General features: G+C 36.9%; 1 protein-coding gene and 1 non-coding gene across 3 annotated transcripts; one reads left to right on the top strand and one right to left on the bottom strand.

Annotated features, from left to right (window-relative positions):
• Nucleotides 1–1,094: 1,094 nt before the first annotated feature.
• Nucleotides 1,095–23,563, bottom strand: POLH (DNA polymerase eta). Of its 2 annotated transcripts, XM_010979525.3 has the most exons (11): nucleotides 23,280–23,563; nucleotides 20,690–20,830; nucleotides 20,313–20,447; nucleotides 17,444–17,661; nucleotides 11,786–11,955; nucleotides 10,364–10,467; nucleotides 9,117–9,236; nucleotides 8,398–8,521; nucleotides 7,797–7,862; nucleotides 4,891–5,060; nucleotides 1,095–2,863 (listed from the first exon to the last, which is right to left on the bottom strand). In XM_010979525.3, the coding sequence occupies exons 2-11, from the start codon at nucleotides 20,824–20,826 to the stop codon at nucleotides 1,966–1,968; spliced, it is 2,142 nt and encodes a 713-aa protein (XP_010977827.1). In that variant the 5' UTR covers nucleotides 20,827–20,830; nucleotides 23,280–23,563; the 3' UTR covers nucleotides 1,095–1,965. The 2 variants fall into 2 exon arrangements, with proteins under 2 accessions (XP_010977827.1, XP_064332599.1); XM_064476529.1 differs by lacking the exon at nucleotides 23,280–23,563 and having other exon boundaries at nucleotides 20,313–20,442; nucleotides 20,690–20,776.
• LOC116147846 (U6 spliceosomal RNA) lies at nucleotides 13,818–13,924 on the top strand. The gene has a single exon (XR_004131438.1). It is a non-coding gene; the product is annotated as a U6 spliceosomal RNA (small nuclear RNA).
• Nucleotides 23,564–23,645: the final 82 nt, after the last annotated feature.

Here is a 23,645-nt window from a genome sequence, read left to right as displayed (position 1 = left end):
TCCCCTCCACAGGCTCATTGCCAGTATGCTGGGGCAGGGCTGCCAGTCCCAGGAAAATGAGGTGTGCTGTTGGCATTGTCTCTATTGGTTATTTACTAGTGTTCTCCCCACCCCTGCCTACTACCTGTCTTGGCCTTTAGAAGTCCAATGAAACCACAGTTTCTACCACATTACTTTTCTGTATGACTCCTTCCAGTCGCCTGAAGTGTTAAAAATATGTTCAAATTGATCTGTATAGCACCCAAAAGAGATTTTTTAAAAAAACTTTTCCCTGGATTAAGAAAGGAAGCTTTGGGAAATGATCTCAGTACTTAATGAGACATCTCCAGGAACTAGTGAGGCACTTTGCTATATTAATGGAACATTCAGGAGGATAAAAAGGCGTATAAAGGAGCGATTCCGCCCCCAACCTAGTAGTATGTAGGTTTGTATTATTCCAGTTCTGGTAATCTAAAATGTTCACTATATACATTTCATCCAATGAATATCAAGCACCTATTCTGTGCAAGGCACTGTGAAGAAGAACCAATCTGATAACTCATTCACCCTTCTTCCTTTCTTGCCTTTAAGAAATCTACAAACCTAGTAGGGAAAAGGCCATGTACACAGTAAGTACTGTCTTTTATTAGATACTTAACTGCCACAAAAGTGTAAAGTATCTTTGGGGGAAGAAATCATTTCTTGCTAGACCCAATGGTTTTCAAATGTTCCCCTTTCAAACTGCAGACCCCCAGTGGATGGATAATTTTAAAAAGCAGTTGGTTTGAGTGCATGTATGGGAGGGGGGATATATATGCCATTTTCCCTACCTTCTTATCCTCCCCCCTCCCCCCTCAGTGGGCTGTGTAATGAAGGTTTCCCATATTAGAAAAGCCAAAATTGACTTTCCACATATAAAAATGGAGATTAAGAATACAGTACTATAAACATGGACAAGTTATAAAAAAGCTATAGTAGTTCATTTAAAACCCTAAGCTAATATTCACACTTCAATAGGGAGATGAACATGCCAGCGACCCTAAAGCCCAAGCACTTAGCTCTTAAATTTGTATTTAGGGTTTAAGGAAATGACATTACCCTTTACAAACCTGATGGGCTGTTGTTGTATCAGTATTTCTCAAATTTATTAATATACAACTTCAGGTGGGGTGGGGGTAAGGCTGAGACTGTAACAAGTTCCCTGGTGGTGCTGATGCTGCTGTTCCTCAAAGTCACACTTGGAGTAACAAGGTCCTAGAGATGACCTCGTTCTGATCATGACTAAACAGAGTTTCTGAACTGGTCCAGTAATAATCTTATTCTACCTTAAAACAAAATACAAGAGGTAGAAGGGCCAGTGGCTAAAATTGTGGCTATAAAAGGGTTTACTTGAATGAAACTCAGTATTTATTGAGTGGCTTCTATGTACAGGGCCCTGCCCTAAACTAGTTACCACTTTAGAGTTTCAAGTGTTCACCTTACATTCTTAAATCTCACACTTTAGTCAAATTTAAAATTTTTTTTACTCAGTTCCTTTTCTGTGCCAACTTTAAGCTACATACTTTAAATACATTTTCCCTAATCTTCAGTAATATAAAGTACTGTTTCAATTTTACAGATGAGGGAAAATGAGGAAAGTGACTTGCTGGAGGCCCTGTTCCAAGAGGCAGAGCCAGGTTTGGAACCAGATCTCTTAGGCTCTGAGGTCCAGACGTTTTTAACTACATGACACTGCTTCCCTAAATGCTAACAATTAAAAACTGAAAACAGTTGTATCTTTGGAAGATGAATTTTTACTTCCCTATCAGCAATAGAATTAGAATCCATTCCTATAAAGAGATGGGAGCCTTAACTCAGCGTCTAACCTGATTATTTTTCTTATTAAAAATTTCATAAAGTTATAAATTTCCTTGAGAAGTTAACATATTTCTGTCTCTGAGGTTACAGGTAAAATATTAAAACCCTGCAGCAAGCATGAGGGCAGCACTATTGTGTTAATGGCTTAAAAAATGATTTCAGTGTCTTCATGCCCTCCAGCTTAGGGCGTTTATTATTGGAGGCCAAAGGGCTCTTGGGATTTCTTTTGCTTTGAGGAGAACTGGCAGGAACAACCTGGGGGGTTGAGGAGTGGGACTGCAAAAAGGTTTCCTGCAACTCCAATGCAAAATGATAGTCCGTGTGTTCTGGCATCTCCCATACAGGCACCAGAGAGCCACACTTCTCACAGGGCACTTGGTCCTCAGCAGCCAGTAGACTGGGGGTGGTAGCTGCCTTTTGAGCCACTTCTAGAGCAGACTTGGAAGTTAAAGAAGCAAGCCTGCTTAGGCTGTTCTGGGCTAAATCCATCTCTGCAGGAGTTCCTTTAGAGGATTCTAGATGCAACACTTTTTCACAGACAGGGGCACAATCTGGATACTCTGTTGGAAGATAGTTTGGTGACTCTTTAGGGCTGGACTGTTGTTTTTGTGGAGAGAAGGAAACTGAAGAATTATTAAGCTGTTTCTGCTTTAGAAGTAGACTTTTCTGCTTAAAGAAGGGCTCAGTGCCTGTAGTACAACTGGTTTGGAAAGGTAATGAGGGCTTTGATGGTGAACTGCTTATAGGAGCCTGGGTAGTGGCAGTAAGAGATGAAAGTGAAGCTTCTTTGACTTTCTGCTTTTCTGCAGCTTTCTGGAAGAATGATTCCAGAGAAGTGGCTGCTTTCTTAGTGGGTGTCACTGCTGGGCCACTTCCCTGGGTCTTTGCTTCTGAACTGGTGGTCATTGGCACCTTTGGCAGAGAACTTGGGTCATTGCTCAAGAAGATGGTGATGTCTGTGCCAGGTGAAGGGGCAGAGGCAGAGAATTTGGTAGCACAGAGGTAAAGCATTGTAAGGGGAGGGGACCTGTATAGAAAGTAAAAGAACAAGATTAGCACCAGGTCACAGATTCAATTTGTAAATGACTGGGATTCTGGTTCTGCCACAAAAGAAAGTCATTACTGCAGTGGTTCTCAAACTTTAGGGTGTACTGGATTAATATAGATTCAACAGATCTGGGATGGGCAGAGAATTTGCCTTTCTAACAAGTTCCCAGGTGATACTGATGTTGCTGGTCTAGGACCAGACTTTCAGAATCACTGACTTGGTGAACACCTACTAAGTCAGACATATGTAAGCTGGATCCCTTGACAGCTGGGTTTGTTTTTATCAGATACTGCTGCAGAGTCACTGTAATTCAGGGGTAGGGCAAGAAACTATTCAGGGCAACAAAAAAGCTTTAGAATATTTAGATTGGAAAGACTTTTGCAAAAAAAAAAAAACCCTCTTATGCATTCTCCTGTTTTTATTTTATTTTGGGGAGTGGTAAGGGGGAGGTAATTAGGTTTTATTATTTATTTTTAGAGGAGTTACTGGGGATTAAACCCAAGACTCCGTGCATGCTAAGCATATACTCTACCACTTGAGCTATACCCTCCCCCAGCATCCTCCTGTTTTTAAAGATGATACCATCTAACGAACTCTGACAGACTTTCAACTCTAGAATTTCTAGAGAATGAAATTTCACAGCTGTTTCTGGTTACCCAGCCTGGTCTAAGAAACATTTCAAGAAATTCCTGTCATAAAGTTCCTCATTATGTCTAATTACCCAAATAAATTTTCACGAGTAGAATTTCAGAAGATGAAATGTGCTTTTATATACAGATTTGTCCCTTGATGAGGTAAAAAGTAAATGCTATTTTAAAATTAAGACCGTATCTCAAGGGGGAGGGTATAGCTCAAGTGGTAGAGCGCATGCTTAGCATGCATGAGGTCCTGAGTTCAATCCCCAGTACTGCCTCTATGAATACATAAATAAACCTAATTACCTCCCCCCACCATAAATTAAAAAAAAGACCATATCTCAACTATTCTCCTCTTTCATGCTTTGGGACAATCTTATAATCAGATAATTTTGATGCTTCCCTCTCGATAACTTTCACACTCTTGGTGAGGAGTACTTGTTATAGTCTATCAATTTATAAGGTTTCATGTGAACATAGTATCACAATTATCATTTAGTTCAGTAAAAGTGTTCAAAGTTTGAAAATAAATATACTAGGAAATTAAAGTATCAATGTGTGAAAATATACTAGGAAATTAAAGTAAAATTATTCTAAGTAAAGAACAAAAACTTTAACTTTAGAGAACACATCATGTTGTAGGTCTGTAAATATAATAGTAATGCCCATATATTCAGACAAGAAATAACTCAGATGGCTAACTAAACTTTTCCTTTTACAATCTCCAATATAGACCTATAAGCAACCAATTTATCTTTCTCACGTAATTATATTTCCATTGTGAATTTGGAATACTTTTTTCAATCCTTTAAGAGGCTATGTTAAATAAATAATTAAGGGATTCCAATACTGAAAATCATTAATATCTGGACAGTAGATGAACACACTGCAGTCATATACTTGGTTATCTTTCATAGCCAACTTAAGTGAATTTTATTAATATGCAATGGGAGTATTACACCAGTGGAGCTTATAACTGAGTTGGGATGTTAGAGATTCCCGTGAATATAGATCACTTTCATTACGAAAGAAGCTGCTAGTAGAACAACCAAGTAGTTGAGAGAGAAGTTCCCAAGTGTATTCTTGGAGCTTGAGTGCTATACTCCCAAGTACAATTGGTCGTTCTCCTGACTATGGCAAATTGATATAGGCAGGGATATTACTGGTTCACTGTGCCTCTCAAACCCACCCCTGGGCACTGGAATGCACCAAATGTAGGCAGAGAAGCTGCAGCTGAGCTGCCTCGTTTCTGCTGCTTCTACTGTGTTCTCTCCCTGAGTGCACGACCATCCTCCTGGTCCTACCCCAGCTGGGAAGCTTTAAATATATATATATAAGTCTCAAAAGCAGATGAGCTGGAAGGAAACTCACCATTCAGTTTGGGTCCCTGAAGTATTACAGTTCCTGATGACAGCAAATGCGTCCTGGCTCATCTTGTGAGCATCATAGCGAGCAAGGGCACAGCAGCGGCGCAGGCTGCTGAGACGTTTGTCCCCTTGTACACGAATGCTCACTGCCAGTTGAGTGGCCACCCTGTCATTCTGTGGGTGTAAAAGGATTGAGACAGAACTAAAATTACCTTGAGCATCTGGATTCTATATACTGAACTGTGTGAGAGGAAATTAAAAGAACCAGGGTGACAGAATGGTTTGGAAATAGGTTTAATCTAAACATTTTTGTGCTGTTTTTGAGTCTAAGAATTAACTAGAGAAGACATAAATTGGATGATGGAACATTAGAATATCTAGGGTATTTTGATAGGTGATGGGAACAGGACAGAATAAATGAAAATGGATTCTCCTGAGTGTTTTTTGTGGGGTCCATGCAGGAAGATTATACCAAATACCTGCAGTACTACATTCCGTGACTGAAGGAAGGGTTCATATAAGTAACTGAAAGGAGGTCCAAGCCAGGATGTCAGGATTAAGTAGTGGATCTATTCTTTAATCTGTCCTGATGCTCTTAGGCTTAAGAAGAGCAGAAGTTTGCACTAGCACCTCCTTAGAGCCCATCTATAGAAGATACAATGTAGTGAGCCTGCTCTAGACAGCAAGATCACTGATTCACTTCTCAGTGAAGTCTGAGCTTCTGAATACTGCTGATGCAAAGCAAACTAAGAAATAAGGGTCAAGAAGCAAGAAAGTTTAAAGCATACATAACGATTCCCTCAAAATCAAAAGATCCTAGTGAGAAGAAATACCCCTAAGGCAAACACACCAAGAGCAGCGGCTGTTTTTTTAGGTAAAAATACACTTCGTGCATTTTGTAAATACAATTTGTACAGATTTGTATATCTCAAGAGAAAACAAATTAGCAATAACAAAGCCGTCCTTGTTGACTAAAACCCATAACTGAATGCCTACTATGTATCAGGATCTAGAGATATAAGCGGGAACAAAATAAAGTCTGGGTCCTCATGGTCTCCTTTTGTAGTAGGAGTTATGTATAGCAAGTAGGCGTGTAATAGAATGACTACAAAGTGCAATGGAACAAAAGCAGAATAAGGCAGAGAGTGATGGAGACTGCTGATGTGACAGGGTAGTTGGGGAAAAAGTGAAGGTGAAATTTACTCGGTGTGTTAAATGGGAAGGAGGCCAGTGGAGTGGAGGCTAGAGGGGGAGCCATCGAGGGAGATGATGGGACATGAGGTCAGAGAAGTAGCCAGAGACCAAATCAAAGTGGTTATAGAATAAGGAGATGAGAACAGAGCGACACCTAGTGGGAAAAGTCAAATAGGCCCATAACACAACTGGAATTGTATGCCTCCTTTTGTTGCCTACCAAAGAACAAACATTTACCACCACCTCAGCTAAAAAGGGGCAAACAGGTAATTATAGATACTCCCTGACAGTATACAGTTTATGTTTCAACAGGAGAGGATACATTAAACAATACCATCAGGAAAAGGAGAATCCACAGAATGGGAGAAAATACTTGCAAATTACATATTTGACAAGGGACTTGCACCCAGAATACATAAAGAACTCTTAAAACTCAGAGAGGGGGGCATATACTCAGTGGTAGAGCACATGCTTAGTATGCACGAGGTCCTGGGTTCAATCCCCAGTACCTCCATTAAAAAATAAAAACCTAATTACCCCCCAAGTTAAAAAAAAAAAACTTAAAACTCAATAAAGAGACAACCCATTTCAAAAATGGGCAAAGCATTTTGACGGACATTTCTTCTAAGAAAATAGCCCATAAGCACCTTAAAACGATGAGATACTACCTTACATCCACTAGTACGGCTAAAATTTAAAAAGATAATAGCAAAGATAATAGAGAAATTAGAACCCTCTTACACTGCTGGGAATGTAAAATAGTGCCACAACAGTCTGGTATGCTAACACAGAATTACCACGTAACTCAGCAATTCTGCTCCTAGGTATATATACAAAAGAAATGAAAACACGTCGACACAAAAATTCATAGCAACATTATTCATAATAGCCAAAAAGTGGAAACAACTCAAATAGCCATTCACTGATGAACTGATAAATAAAATACGGTATATCCATAGACGGGAATAAAGTACTGATACATGCTACAATATGGGTGAACCTTGAAAATATGTTAACTGAAGTATTTCAAGCCAGTCACAAAAAGTCACTATTACATTATTCCATAGATAGGAAATGTCCAGAATAGTAAGTTTAGAGACAGAAAGCAGACTGGTGGTTGCCTAGGACAGGGGGAGTGACTGCTAATGGGTAGATTTCTTTTTTGGGTTATGAAAATGTTCTTAAATTGATTATGAAATATTTGAGGAACTCTTAAATATGTACTGTAAATGAGTGAATTTTATGGTATGTAATATATATATGTATGTATCAATAAAACTTTTTTAAAGAGAGAAGAAAAAGAAACTAATCAGATGTCAAATCTTTGAGTTAAGACTCTCTTTAAAACTGCAAGTACTTCTTTGTCACATGGATGATGTTTAAGCCCAGTAATTTACATTCCAATCCTTAAATGTCCGGCTTAATGGTCTGTACTCTGATGAAGACCCACTGTATATTCAGAGTTGCAGGAGGATTTAGATAATATACAAAAAAGTAAAAGCAAATGGTAACGAGGGAGACAGGAGTGGTCAGGTCTTATGTTCACAGATCTAGGCTTTGGAAAATCATATTGAGTTTTATGGAAAAAGAGAAAAGATTTCTTAAAAGTTCCTCCTGGTATTTTTTTTGTATCTCTGTTTCTACTCCATAAGGTAAGTAGTAATTGGTATTTAAATCCCAAAGCTCACCCCAGGAATATAGAAAGAAAAATCTTACATCATTTCGGTCCTTGGTTAGTCTCTCCAGTAGTTCCTGGGCTAATTGCAAAAGCCACCATTGTACCTAGAAAAGGTATTGAAACTTTAGTTTTTCAAAAATTTAAAAACTCTCGGTTTATTATAGGACTAAGTGGTGGTTTTGTTTAGTTCTCCCCCAAATGGAAATGTGCAACAAAGGCTTCCCCATAAGGATCACCAGATCATAGAAAATTAAGTACTCTGACCTGCCCTAGCTCACAATTTTCATTTTCTTTTCCTGCTGGCATGCCATCAGGTGAATTTCCGGCATGTTCCAGCTCTGAGAAAAGACACAAACTTGAGGGACAATATCCTGGCCTCCCAAGTTTTCATCTACCAAAAAATGAGTAATTTCATTTTGAACTTCAGTCAGTTCCATTCTATTTCTTTTTAGATAGAAGAAAGGGGAAAAAAGTAGATTACAGGTTAAATTAGTCAATTTTCAACACAAAAAAGAACTTCTATTCCCTTCATAGTTTATAGCATACAGGTTCCATGTAAATATTAAACCTTCCACAGCTACTGAAACTACCAACTCACTCCCTTAAAAGAGGCAAGTTCTATCAAGAATGTCTGCCTACCTGTTCCCGAGTAACCAGAGCTGTTTTTCCTGGGAAGTTCTTGCCACAGCCAATGGTTTTGAGTATTTGCCTGGGTTTAACTGGATCATGTTCAATCCCCCGGCACATGGCATATAGCCAAGATCTAATAAAACCAGCAAAAAGGTTTAAAGGTGAAAGCGAATGATTATTCTCGTTAAAACAAAATACCTATATTACACTATCTTTTACCCCTTTCATGAAAAAGGAAACATTTGTTCAAAATTAAGTATACTTCATCTCTAACAGAATCCCTGCCCTTCCCAGTGAATTCCAGTACAATATATTGCCAAGGAGAACAACACTGGTTATGTTTTCTAAAGCCATGTCATCATTTGCATTTTTGGAAAAGTGCCAAGAAGCCACAGATTTCATATTCCCAAGTTTCTCTGGGACTTACTAAGCCTAAATACAAGGATTTTAAGGGAGTATCAGCATCTCAGCACACATAAATGTTGTACACAAACATACCTGAGCATCAAAGTAACAGTTCCTATCTACCAACCCATTTAGGTACATGGAAAAATTAGACTGACAGGCTATAGTGATCTAATATTTTGAAGCAAAAGGACCAATGACATTACCTTGAGGAACAAACATCAACCTCAAGATAGGTCTAGACTTTACCTGATGCTCTTGTCTACATTTGAATTTAGCATATCCATGAAAGTTATAACTGAAAAGTATTAGAAATCACTTACCCATTCTTCTCCCCAAAATGACTCTGGAGCTGGGATTCAGTGAACTGGGTCAGTTCTCCCATGTATTGTACCCCCAGGATTTCAATAACAGCAGCTCCTAGCTTTCCTCCAAGCTTACGGCTAACAACAACAGAAAGACCAAAAATTTATAGGTCACATCATAAATATCTAGTTAGCAGCAGACATAAGACATTTTGCTTGCGTAAGAAGCTCTCCAGAAGGTTCAAAGAAAATAAGACACATTAGTTCTGTAAAGTATTGGTTTTCTAGCATAAGACTAGATGACTCTGGGAATTCAGAACTCTTGAGAGTTAGGACCTAGAAAGAAGATTAACCATAGCATAAACATAGGGGGAAAGTTATTAATGAGTTATCAAGACAACTGTATATAAAACTTTCAATTGTACACAATCTACTGTCCCACTTAGGGATTAAAATTCCAACTCCAAAACAAATCCTTTCATAGCTAAAACCTTTCATATTTAAGAATACAGTCAAAACTCTTCAGCCTGGCCTTTGAGACTTCTAATAATCTATCCTCAGCCTATCTGTTCAGTCCTTTTTCCATCACTTGTCTCCCTCAACATGGTCCAGCTAAACTAGTTTGTCCCAGTTCCCTGAAAATACTTTATACTTTCTCCCTCTTTGTGTTCAAAGCATTCTCCAAATTGATATTTCTCTTCTAGTCTCATCTGACTCTCCAAATTGTGCCAAATCTAAAAACAAAATTCTATGCCTTTTTCATAAGTCTGTCTCAAGTTACTTACAGTCTTGTAAGAGCACTTTCACTGTTGCTTTGAACAGTTATATCTTGTCCCTTCAACAACATTACAAGCCCTTGTCAAAGACATATAATTGGTATGCACAACCTAGTTATTAACTTTATTTGGGAGTTCAGTTGCCCTGAACAACTTGATACGATATTAAAACAAATAAAAGAAGTATAATCCCTATTTGTTATTTAGTAACAGGCTTGAATAAAAAGCCTAGAAAGAAGTTAAATATATGGCTAAAAATCAGGGGTTTTTTTTAATTCAAGATTAAGTTTCTTCCACAGATAATCTGGAATTGAAGGTTCATTAAGAAAAAAGTATGTGTGTTTTTCAAATATTCCTGTGTAATCTCCCTCCTGTCTCCAGGGTACCTATTTTCCCCGGCTCTAATCCTTAAAGAACGGAAGAAACTACAACCAGAGAGGTCCTTCACATGTATATGAGTGAAATCTAAAGTGCTCTGTCAATACTTACATTTTGTTAATAGGCATCTGGCTGAAGAGTTGTGGGACTGACCCATGTGAGACCAAGGTCTGTCGGTTGGGCTTGTTCAGTCCACAGGCCAGTTTTGCCAGGACCTGGAGCACGGAAAGTGTAAAAACCTCATTACTGTCAATACCCACACGGAGAGTTCATGAATACTAATACACACGTATACACACATACACAGCTTAAGGGCTGTAACTGATGGTTTCAATGGTAAAAACAAAAACAAAACCAGAAACTGAAGACATCTCTAAACCTCGGTGTCCCACAACATCCACAGTGGAAAACATGACCCCATCTTTATCCTCATTGTTCTCTCCACATCTTCACTTCTCAGTTTTCCTTTCGTCATTTTCCCCACCCTTATCTATCCCTTAAGGTTCTTCTACTTCCAAGAGAGTAAAAAGCAGGGAAGCTGCAGAAGAAACTTCAGATGTATTTCTCAGTGTGTCCATATGAAAATGCTGAAGCAAACTCATTTTACCCTACCCCATTTATTTACATTTCTTGATTAATGGTTAGTCCATTTTGAGTCCTGGATTCAATAAGATGACCATAATTTAGTATCTGTGATAGAAACTGGGCTCAAAATCATCTTATAATAGCAAACATCTTCTTATACTAAATAAGAGTTCAAAATGAAACAATCCTTAAGAAGTCTTTTCAAAGAATCAGTGGTATCTTCAGTGGTATCATTTCACAAATCGGTAGGAAAAGTATAAAATCACTTTATATTCATTGGAGAGATTCTCTGGAACTTCTACTAGGTCACAGTGTAGTTTAAATTATTATATTGACACTTCTGTTTCCCCTCCCTCCACACAACCAGGGAAAAAAAAAAGCCCCCAAAACTCTGCTTGCTGTGTAGTTTGGCAAATTTCCTCTTATTGAAGGAGGAGGAGATGGTAGTAACCAGGGATAATCAGCCACTGCCCAGTTACTGAGCCTAGTCTGAAGAGAATGAAGACCCCAGGCCCACACTGACTGCACTGTAATCAGAAAGCACGGAACAGAAGCATAGAACACCCAGGCAACTTCGTGTAAGAAATGATACTAGACTATTCAGCAACTTTTTTAAAAAGAAAAGAAATAGATTCATTTATAAAATTCAAAGACTAGCCTCCTCCTTTCTTTGGCTAGTTCAATCATTAAGGAAATGCTTTGGATACAACTATGTAAATAACCATTTTCAGCAAATTTTTCAGCCTGCTTCTTAGGAAAGTTCAAGTGCAATGTCAATTCCCATGTTAAAGAATTACTTAGGTTTTTATTTAGTTCTTAACATGAAGTTTAAAATAGAAACCCACTTCCAAGCATATGTATAGTGATTTAAATTCCCCACTCATATCCATCCTTGCTGTATTTAACTACAGATATCCAAGTTTCTCTTTGAAATCTATTAGCCTTCACCTTATTGTGTGAAATTCCAGCTGAACACTGAAGACCAGTCTGCCTCTCTATGGCTGCTCTCATTTCCTCCACAATCACTGCTCCCATGGTGAGCTGTAGGTCTGGAGAGGCGGTATTATCAGTCTGAAGAGAATCAAGCCACTGTAACAAGCCTTGTTTTCGCAATTCCTCTGAAAAAGTTGAGAGAGCACATTTAGACATCTTTTTTAAAATCAGGATTTTTATTTAATTGTGTTATCTAGTGCAGAAATGCTTAGATTTCAGGTACTTTAGACATGTAGGTTTTCACCAAAAATGGCAGCCAGAATGTGGTACGACTCAGACCGCAACAGAGATCAGTTTCTCCTTCATACCCACTCCAGCAGCCTTAGCTTCCAGCCCAGGCTGAACTTTAGAGTTCTAATAACCAACAAATATTCTGTATTATTTTTCATGAGCAATGACTTAAACGTACATCTGTTTTCTCTACAGTTTTTGAACTTTCTTCCTCCAACTTCCCTTGCACACAGCCAAGAATTCTGTTACTCAATTAGAAAATATTCAGAATTAATCACACTTCAGTATAAATTTATGTTAGCATTTATGTATTTTTAGAGGCTGCCATCAGTTGAGCAGCTTAAATCCAATCAGAGACTCTAGAAAATTTATTCTCCTGACAAGTTATTTAAATTAGATGTAGTTTTGGACTTTGGGCCTTGAAAATATCTTTACTATTCAGTTTTAGAACCAGGCAGAGTTTTGAAAAAGCATTTAAAAATTATGTTAACAAGGAAGTTAGGTACATAGGAGATATACACATGCTGGTTTAAAGAGGCAGTAATGAGGTATGAACAAGACAAGAAAATACACTCAAAGTATCTTGGAAAGTTTAAAGCGAAGGTTCACTTATGTGGAGAAGAGGCGAAAGATAAGCATATAGAAGGAAGGATTTTCCAACTATTGAGGACTGCTGCTTCTCTCCCTTGCTGGCTTGTCTTCCTCCTCTAACACCCTAACTGTGGATACAGAGCAACATTCTCCTGTTTTCTGTGTATGTGCTTTTTCTCTCAGTGAACTGGCACTGGCTTACATTTCCATTTGCTTATGCAGAGTACATGCAACTCTTAATCTCTGTTCCCAAACTCTTAAACTTTAATCTATTTCTACCTCCCTACAGAATAAGTCTTCTTGAATTTTTCATTACAGTATCAAACAAAATACTATTAAAGTCAACTTTTATTATACCTACCTCTTCATAGGTTCTCATTCCCAAACAATTCCCTATGTCTGTTAAAGATTTAAAATCTCATACTGGCTTCTTTACTTTATTTCCCCATTACTTAGTCATTTAGTTATTAAAGCCCACTTCAAAATATTTCACATATCCATTGTAACCCACACTATTTTATTAAGGTTTTCTTCATTCTTGCCTAGGCCACCTTAACTTCTAAACCACCCTCTCTCAAATGCATTCTATACAGTGTCCACAAATTACATATTCTCAGATACCAGTTATTAACCTTATCCCCTATTCAAAACTTCTGTTGGCTCTCTCACACCTACAGAATAAAGTGCCCAACTCTATGAACTGGTATTGAAGACCATCTACTCCTTTCAATTTACCTTCCAAAATCCTAAGTTTGTTGTATCTTTACAATTTCCTGAACATACCATGTTTCTACCTTGAGATATCACTTATTCTATCTCTCTGCTCTTACTCCTTAACTCTGTTCTGCTCCCCTTTGCTTAAATATCTCTTATCAATACTTCAGGGCTAATCTCAGGTCTCATCTATCATTGTCCTTTCCAACTAATCTAGCTAAATTTGGGGTACCCACTAAAGTCCTTAGCTCTTATCTATAACAAGTATAATGTAACTACTAAAAGAACACATTCTGCAGTCAGGCTGGGTTCAGATATTGGTTTCACAACTTACTATGTGACTTCGAGCAAGTTACATAATTCTCTAAGCTTTGGTTCTGTTGTCTATAAAATGAGGATGAGAGGACTACCTCACAGGATCATTGTGAGAATTAAAAAATATGCAAGATTGGTGCTCACTTCAGCAGCACATATACTAAAATTGGAACGATACAGAGAAGATTAGCATGGCCCCTGTGCAAAGATGACACGCAAATTCGTGAAGCATTCCATATTTTTTTGTGCTCTACACTGGAATTTGACACAACATTGTAAAATGACTATAACTCAATAAAAAATGTTTATATATTAAAAATAAATAAACAAATAAAAATGTATAAAAAAATGCAAGTTTGCATGTATATATCTATCTTATATTAAGCTCCTTAGCACAGTGCCTTGCACATATTAAGAATAAATATTATAACATCCTTCCTTTAAAATCACTTATTAGTATTTATTAGTTTTGAGAAACATAAAAATATGAATATTTTATTGAAATTATGGGGTTTTCTAGACTTTTCTTAACTGATAGAGCTAAATTTTCTCTGCTTTAGATTTCTTTATCATTGCTCTCCTGGATCAGGTAATGTTGCAATCCTCTGTGACTCTATGTTCATGTCAACTGAAAAGGACCACAGAAGATGCACAGCATTCCTTTGCTTCCTTCTCTAATCTAGAACAACAATCTATAAAATTCAGGTGGACAAAAGCAAGTATTGACAAAGATGTGGAAAAACTTAAACTCTCATATGCTGCTAGTAGAATTATGAATTGGTACAACCATTTGGGATAATGTTTGGTAGTATCTACTAAATCTAATTACAGGCAAACTAAAGCTGAATATAGGCAAACCCTACAACTGAGCATTTTTAGTCATATACCCAACAGAAATGCATACATTCGTTCACCAAGAGATATTTACAAGAATGCTCATTGTAGCATTATTCTTAGCAGTCCAAAACTGGAAACAACCAAAATATCCATCAATAGTAGATGGATAAATTGTGGTATATTCATATAATGGAATATTACACAGCAATGAGAGTAAACAAACTCAGCCATGTACAACAGAATGAATTTCACAAAGACAATGTAGAGTGAATGAAGCCAGACTCAAGGATACAATGCATGATTTCAATTTTATAAAGTTCAAAAATAAGCTAAATAGAAATCAGGACAGTGGTTACATAGGAGAGCAGGGAGAGGGATAGATAATGACTGGGAGGGTAGGCAAGGGTGGCTTCTAGGTTTCTCATATTGTTTTTTGATCTGAGTGCTGATTACACAAGAGTGTTTACTTTGTGAAAATCAGTCAAGGTGTACACTTAGAATCTGTATATTTTATGTATATCAAAAGTTTAGATGAGAAAGAAAAAGGAAGCCATACTGGATTCCAGATTTCAGAAGCAGCAGAAATATAAATCAAAAGTTTTAATTTAAAAATCACTAAAAGGGACATAAATGAAGACCTAAAAAATTGGTGAAATGTTTATGGATGGAATAATTTAACATTAAGATTACTATCTTCTCTAAAAATGTAAATTTAATGTAATTCCATCAAAATTTTTGAGGAATTCAACTAATGTAGCCTGAAACATATATTGAACAATAGAGGTAAATAAATATCCAAGATAATTTTGAAAAACAAAAGCAGAGAGGAGTCCTTATCAAATACATACTATAAACAATGTGTTTTTGGAGCAGAAGCAGACAGACTAATAGAATATAGAAACAGACCAACTTAAATATAAGAAGTTGATAAAGAATGTATTTAATAAATAATTGTTGGGAAAACTAACTCACTATAAGAACAATAATTAAAGTGGCTCCCTACCTTAAATCAAATAAAAAGGTAAAACTCCGTATGGTTGAAATACCTAAAAGTAAGCTATGGAGGCAAATAGAAGAAAGTGTAGAAAAACATCTCTGGGAACTTTTGGTAGAAATGAATGTCCATAATGATATTCAAAACACACAAATCATAAGGTGAAAAATTGATAGACCAAAAGAATTTGCTCAACAAAATACAGTAAAAACAAAGTTAATAGATGACAGACTTGGGAAAAGATATTTGAAATGTCAAAAATAGACAAGAGACTAATAACTAGGATATGCAAGGAACTCTTGTTAAAAAAAAAAAAAAGGCAGGAAATCCAAAGGAAAATTAGCTGAAGACTACAAGTAAGCAATTCACAAAAGTAGAAACTCACCTGGCTAACAAGTATATGAAGAGAAGTTCAACCTCAGTTAGTAAATAGAGAAATACAAATTAAAACAAACCAAAAACACAAATTACCCTGTTATAGCCATCACATTGGAAAATATTTCAAAATTTAGATAATACCAATTGCTGGCGAGAATATAGAGGAAACAGAAATTCTTGTGTACTGTCAGGTGTGAAGCAAACTGTTACACCGATTCTAGGGAGCAATTTGGCAATATTTAGTGAAACTAAGTGTATGTGTTTACCCTATGATCTAGTGTCCACTCCTGAAAATATTTCCCAGAGAAACCCTTGCATAGGTCCAAAAGAGGATTAATGAGGACATTCATCATATAAACAGTAGGAAGTTAGAAGCAACCAATGAGTTTATCACTAGGGGAATGGTCTGTAAACAAGGTAGATCCACACCATGGACTATGCTACAATTAAAAGCAGTCAATTACACATAATACAGCTACACGGATAGATTTATAAAGTTATCAATGAAAGAAAATTAAGAAAAAGAATGAGATCTATAATAACACAATGCTATCTTGTAACTAAAATGCACAAATTTTATAAAGCACATTTATATAAGTCAGACAGAGAAAGACAACACTATTATCTGTTATATGTGTAATCTAAAAAATAAAACAAACAAATATAAAATCAAAACAGACTCACAGACATAAAGAACAAACTAGTGACTACCAGTGAGGAGAGGGAAGGGGGAGGGGCAAGACAAGGATACGAGTTTCAGAGATAAAAACTAGTATGTATAAAATAAATAAGCAACAAGGATATATTGTATAGCACAGGGAAATACAGCCATTATTTTATAACTTTAAAGGGAGTAAAATCTATAAAAATACTGAATCACTATGTTGTACACCTGAAACGAATAAAATACTGTAAATCAACTATATTTAAAGAAAGATAGAACAAAAGATGATAATAGCAAACAAATAAAAAATTAAAAAATTAAAAGTGCATGTACAAAGCAACACTGTACAATTTATAGGCATACATATATTTAAGAAGATACACATCAGTGATTGCCAGAGGGTTTGTAGGGCAGAAGGGAGTGGGGGGAATCACTGTGAAGGAGAAAAGAAGTAAAATAAAATGAGAGAGGCCCTGAGCAGTCCTTTGATGACATTATGCTAAGAACCAATTAGAAATTTTGAGTGACTCAACTCCTTGTTCTTGAGGTCCCCTTAAAAAGGTTCACCCTTCTTATGATGAAGAAACCAAGTTACAATAATATAAATTAACCTACAAATGATGGAAGTGCTCAGTCAGCCTTCTACTGATAATTTTATCCTGCCCTAATAATGTCTAACGAGAAACTTGATTTTATAGATTTCACAGCTTCTCAACATCCATATACCTGGAAAGGTAAGAGAATTTGTATATCCTTCCAGATGAGTCCTTGTGATTCATTCACGTTGTAGTTTAACTTTCCTTTCAATCAATCCAAGAAGGATCAGCGTGCCCAAGCAAAGCAGGTTCCAAAGGCAGGAAGCGGAAGCAATTTGATGCTATGGAAGTACCTTTCTGAACAGTCCCTTCTGCTGTCATAGGGCCTTTGGGCAACCCTTCAATGTAGGTGCTTGGCAACAAGTCTGCTGAGATAGGCTGACCTTGGAGCTTTTGTAGTCTCTCCTGTACAGCACTGGTCAGGTCTACAAAAGCCTCATCAATGCTGGCACGTTCAATCGCAGTAAAATGAGACATTATCTCCATCACTTCCCTACTGGCTTCCCGGTACCTAAAAAGTATAAAGGTTATCTGTGGAGGCAATAAATGGAGGCAACATTGAGACTGTCAGCCTCATCCCCTCCCTCTCATAATAGAACAATAATATATAGAGTCAGTATAAGGTCTCCTTAAAAAGAGAAATGGCTTGACAGAGACTAGATAGTAACCCAGCTGAAGGGGTCAATGAGCAAGCAGATGGTCAGTAACAGAAACAGGGAAAAGAACCACAGAGGCCAACATCTCTAGTTGGACTCTAGCACTACCAAGGTAAAAAGCATCTGGACCAGGAACAAGGATCTATGGGACAAGGATCTATGTGACGAGGATCTCTCTAAAGAGGAAAGAAATGCTTCAAACTAGCTTAACTAGAAAGCATTTTACTATGATGACCTATTTCTTTTGTTATTTATAATACCCCTCATGTAGTATTCTCTTCTACTTTTATCTTCAAATAAGAGGTAACTTACAGAGAACACTGCACTGATCAGTGAACCCAGGTATCTGGTCTTCCTCAAGATGGTATTTCTCATTACAAATTAACAAAGTGACATGTGGATTTTATACTTCAGTCAGTGCTGAGTTTGATTTGTGAGCTGGTCCTCGCTACATATAAACACACATACACATACAACTGACCAAATCCAATCACTTCTGGATATATTTATCATTCAATTTATCAAGCTGAAGATTAATGCCTAGAATGTGGTGATGCATCTAGGTAGGCAGCCAGCCTTCCCTGGGAGATACCAACCTCACCATGTACCTTCTAGTCAAACCATAACAAGCAGCCTTTCTGGCTGCATATAGCTAGCTTTTTATGGCAATATGTGGATTTTTCTTTTTATTTTCTTTTCTTTTTTTTTTTTTTTTTTGGTAGCGGGGTAAGTAATTAGATTTTTTATTTTTAGGAGGTACTAGGGATTGAACCCAGGATCTTGTTCATGCTAAGCGTGCACTCTACCACTTGAGCTATACCCTCCCCCTTTGCTTCGAATTTAGTACTTTGCTCCTGTTGAACTTATTTATTTATCATTAAAATGGAAATATTTGTACTTCTTAAGACATCTATAAAAACTAGTACAATTATTGTTTTAAAACATTTTCAAATGATAGAATTAGAGGAAGAAAGAATTAGAGAAAGACTTGGCTTTTTTTCTTCTAATCATTCTTTGGGCTAGAGAGAAGACAGACCTCAAGGAAAAAAAAAGAATGGGAGCATATGCAAGACCATGAGAGCAAAATATACTCACATACATACAGAGCAAGGAAACGATGCTCTATTTTTTTTTTTTGCAGTAGTTGGTGTTCCTTCACAGACTCTTGAGTAAATTACTCCAAGGTATTTTCAAGAATATTTGATAAACTTAGTGTATATATACTTCTGCAAATCACATTTTTATTTTTATAACCTATCATCTCAGGTTAATTGTTAACATAATAATTTGAAATTACCCGGTCTTAATAACTCTCTGGTGTATAAACTCACTCCTAAATTTTCTAAAACTGCCTTTGTTTGCTTTCTGATGAAAATTTTAAGAGTAAAATAAATGATCCAGTTTAAAGTTGGTGGCATGTGGCTTTTTTAAATCACACTTTGAAGTTAAATATATTTCTGGAAAGTTACACCGTCTTTACCAGCATAAAGTTCTATTCAATGCAATGTAGCATATGTCCATTAGCCAAATTAATTCTACTTTGGGGTTAAGGTATTAATCTTCAGTCAAATCTGTCTTCTTTTCTGGCAATAACTCCAATGTGAGATTGGCTATGACACTCCACCTTTAGACTTCTAATTCATGGGTGAATTCAGGAATATCTCAAGTTCCAAGTCAAAGCATGATCCTTACACACACCACACAGTTTAGTGTACTGTGAGAATCCTCCGACTTCTACTTCCTGTGTGAACTTAAATTACTTAACCTCTCTAAACTCTAAACTGGTTTCCTCATCTGTATGTGGCGCAGGGGGAGTAGGGAGTTGGTTAGGGTGGGTAATATGAGAACCTACCTTATAACAATGTAAGATTTAAGACACATTGCAATGAACAATTTAACAGTGCCTGGCATATGACATATGAATACTTACTAGCTGTTAGAATTACTATAATGGCTGGGGCTTGTACCTACCCCTAACTTGGCTATGCCAATTCTAATGTCTCTCATTCCAAGGCTAACCCTCTAAAATTTGTGGAGAGATAGCTCAGTTAAAAAAAACAGAAGGTAAGCTCCTTTGACATTGTTCAATTATGGCAAATAATTCTAGATAATGCACTAGAATGTAAGTTTGACTCAGCCATCTCTGGAAAAACTCAATCTCATAGTCAATTTAATTACTTCAAATACTTCAGATTTTTGACTTGAGAACATGGGAATTGATATTAAGTTTTAATTTTAAGAACCAACTTTTAGGTAATTAAGGAACTGAAAGGATATTAAGTAATAATTATAGGTTATAGGCAGCAATGATTATAGGTTATAATTACTCTGAACTGTTCCTAAAATACAATATTAAAATCTGTTTTCATTTCACATAGAAAGGTCAGCTGACTAAAGGGAACTTTTTCAGATGTTAGTTATACAAAACAAATTAGAAATATCAGTTCCTAGCCTCATGGAACTCTTCCAACTCTTCCATTTCCCTTAAGCAATCTTTTCTTCTTACTTGGTGAGGTCAGCTTTCCCACGGGACTCACGAACTTGTGCCAGTAGAAGATCTGGGCATAACTTCTTAGCATCATCTGCCCACATGTTTCTAGCGACCCCAAATGCACGAGCTTCATAACTTACTGCAACTATTCTAAGGTTAGAAAAAAAGGGGAACAGAAAAATATTACATGATCATAAGCAAAAATAATTAAAATTTACATGATGAGTAGGCTATAAATATAAACATAACAGTAGAAACTTTTTGGTCAGTGATGCTACTATTCATTCTCAAACACAGCAGTTCAGAAATCGCAAAAATAGGACCTAGCATAATGCAACAATTCCTAGATTAAAACAGTAGCTGTCAGTTACAACAATAACTGTGATACATACCCACCACCCTTCCATGATTTGTACTGTACAACTGCACAAGGTTTATTCCTCAAATGAGGATTTTGCCGTTGCTCCACTTGAACGAAGAAACAGTCCATGTCCACTAGAGCAACTACCCGATCTTGCCCATTAGCCATTTTTCTGTAAGACAGTATTTTATGGACAGTTAGAAAGGATACCTAGTCTAAAGCGCAAAGGAAAATTGTATCGCCATTATTCCACTGTTGAAATTACCATAAACATGGGAGCATGGAAAATAACAAGAATGAAATAGGCATTTTCATATACGCTGGCAGAATAATAAATTGATATAATTTTAGGAAGGTAATAAATACTAAAAGCTTAAAAGAAAACCCATCCCCCAAAGAACTGAAAACTTCACAAAAGAAGATATACAAATAGTCAACAGGCACATAAAAGTGGCTCAACATCATTAGTCATAGGTAAATGCAAATTAAAACCATAATGCACATCAATGGAGGGATAAAGCCAACCGTTTTAATCTAGTTGACAGACAAATCTCATATATAACATATAAGTTCAAGGAAAAGAGAAGCAGCTTATATATATATATAAGAAGCTCATATATATATAATACATGTATATATTATATATATATCATAGAATTCACATGAATTTTTTTAACTTTTTATTTTGAAATACTTTAAGACTGACAGAAAAGTTGCAAATGTAGTATGGTTCTCCTACACCTAGTTTCCCCTAATGCTAACATTTTGCACAGCACAATTATCAAAACTAAAAAATGAACATTGGTACAATATTCACACTACATATTTCACTTGAATTTTACCGGTTATTCTGTGACACTTCTTCATGTTTTTCATGACCATGTGTCAACACTTTTGAAGGGAACTACTCAGTTACTTTGAGAATGTCTCTCTATTTAGGTTTGTCTGTTTTCTCTTAATTAGACTAGGTTATGCATTTTGGACGAGAACGTTATGGAAGTGCTCTGCTTTTCTCAGTGTATCATGTCAAGAGGTACATGATGTCAGTATGTCTTAATACTAGTGATGTTAAGCATATCATTTAGTTGAGATACTGTTTGCTAGGTATCTCACTATAAAGTTATTATTTTTCCTTTAGTAGCTAATATCTTAGGGGAGTATCTACAAATATCCTGTTTCTCCTCAAACTTTTCAACCGCTAAGATCCCATCAGTGGATCTGGCTTGTAATAATTACTTTGTAGTCTTCTAATGGTGATTTTCTACCAATTCATGTAAATTTTTGAAAACAAGAATAAAACAATGCTACAAACTATTCGTGAACATTCATAAAGGTATGGATGCTAGATTGAAAGAACAAATTTCACATACAGTGGATACAAACTAATGTTTTCATTTAACATTGACAGAAATCTGGAAGAAGGAATATAAACTAATGCAGTGACTCCCAAACTTTGCTACAGATTGGAATCACCGAGGAACCTTTAAATACTATTGATATCTGGTTTCTACCACCAGACATCTAATTTAATTGGTGTGGGTGTGACCTAGGCATCGTGATTTTTAAAAACTCTAATAGGCAGCAGAGATTGGGAACCACTGACCTAAAGTAAACAAGATACTTACGGAAACATCAGTAATTCATGATTTAAATATGAGAAACACAGGTTATACAGTTGAGTAAGCACTCAACTGTATTCTTTTTTTTTAATGTCAACAATTAACATTCACCTTGAAAAAAGTGTCATGCAACTACAAAGCTGGAAGATTATTGGAAAGAAAATGATGAATTTAAAAAATCAGAGTAGTCAAGGCATTAATTCCTTATCAATTCCATTTACCTAAAACAGACAAAATGTGATAGTTTAAACACTTGTAAGTTAAAATCGTAACATGCCAGAAATCACTTTACCTTGAAGTGGCTTTTGTGTAGTACTGGAACAGATAACCCCACATTAAAAATAGTAAATGCACTGTCTCTCATACTCACACACACACACACAGACACACACAAACACCAGTTAAGTACAATATTAGATACAAATACTAGAAGTGTGAATAGGGAGCAGTGATTGAAGTTCTGCAAACACTTCCTAAATATACAAACGCCAAAACGGATATTCAGACTTTAACTTCTAGTTTTCAGTTTATGTATTTCATTGGAGAAAGCAAGAGCTTTTCAAAGTTGAAACATGAAACACACTTTGCCAAAACCCTCCTTTGGGAATAAGGATTACACTACTTCGAAGTCTTGCGGGTACATAGCACTTCAAATGGTCAAAACTGCACAAACCTTTAGTAATTGCAGTTATTCACCTTTAAATTCTCGATTTATCCCAATCTGCAGCTTGGCGCCGATCAGATGATAATACACTTAAGGAAAATAAGTACAGGTGAAGAGGGAAGTTTAAGAGCTACAGAGGAAATAACCATTTCCGCACCGCCAGGAAAAATCCTCTTGGAGGCAATACCAGGGCCTTATCTATCAGTGAGCAAGGATTTTTGTTTCATGTAATTTCGGCCCAGTGCTGTCACCAGTTGCTGCTACATTGTACAACCAATAGCCAAGGCAACACGAAAGGTCTGAAGACAGAGATACCCAACGGTTCTAAGTTCTCTTACCAATGTGACAAACACCTGGCAAAATCGCTGCCCGCGGACGCTGCCGATGCTGGGCTCGGTGTCCACGGGAAGGAAGATGAAGGGATCTTGAATATCTGTCCCCTTTCTCGGAGCGGGTCAGTCTGTTTCGAGGGAGATTTATTCCCTGTAACGACAGGGAAAAGGACCAAGTGCCGCACACGATCCTTGCCCGGGCAGCTTCCTACACAGCCAGGAGGGTTCGGGGACCGCTGGCCGGCGCGCTAAGCTGTCAGCCCTCCGGGTAGATATCAGACAGCGCGCGCGCAGCCGAGGGCCGTTGACGCGCCTGCGCACCGCGGCCCTTACGTCTTCCGCTCCGCCCACCGAGGAGCAACCGTCACAAGG

Source organism: Camelus dromedarius, chromosome 19 (assembly GCF_036321535.1).
Source record: "Camelus dromedarius isolate mCamDro1 chromosome 19, mCamDro1.pat, whole genome shotgun sequence".
NCBI lineage: Eukaryota > Metazoa > Chordata > Mammalia > Artiodactyla > Camelidae > Camelus > Camelus dromedarius.
The sequence above is the reverse complement of the archived record's forward strand: the minus strand, read 5'-3'. Positions and strand labels throughout refer to the sequence as shown.

Coding starts and splice junctions, on each gene's coding strand:
- POLH (XM_010979525.3), bottom strand. CDS start 20,826: ATGGCTAATGGGCAAGATCGGGTAGTTGCTCTAGTGGACATGGACTGT. Junction 8,522..9,116: donor CATTTTGGGGAGAAGAATGG/GTAAGTGATTTC, acceptor TGGTTTTATTAG/ATCTTGGCTATATGCCATGT. Junction 7,863..8,397: donor CTCTGGTTACTCGGGAACAG/GTAGGCAGACAT, acceptor TACCTTTTCTAG/GTACAATGGTGGCTTTTGCA.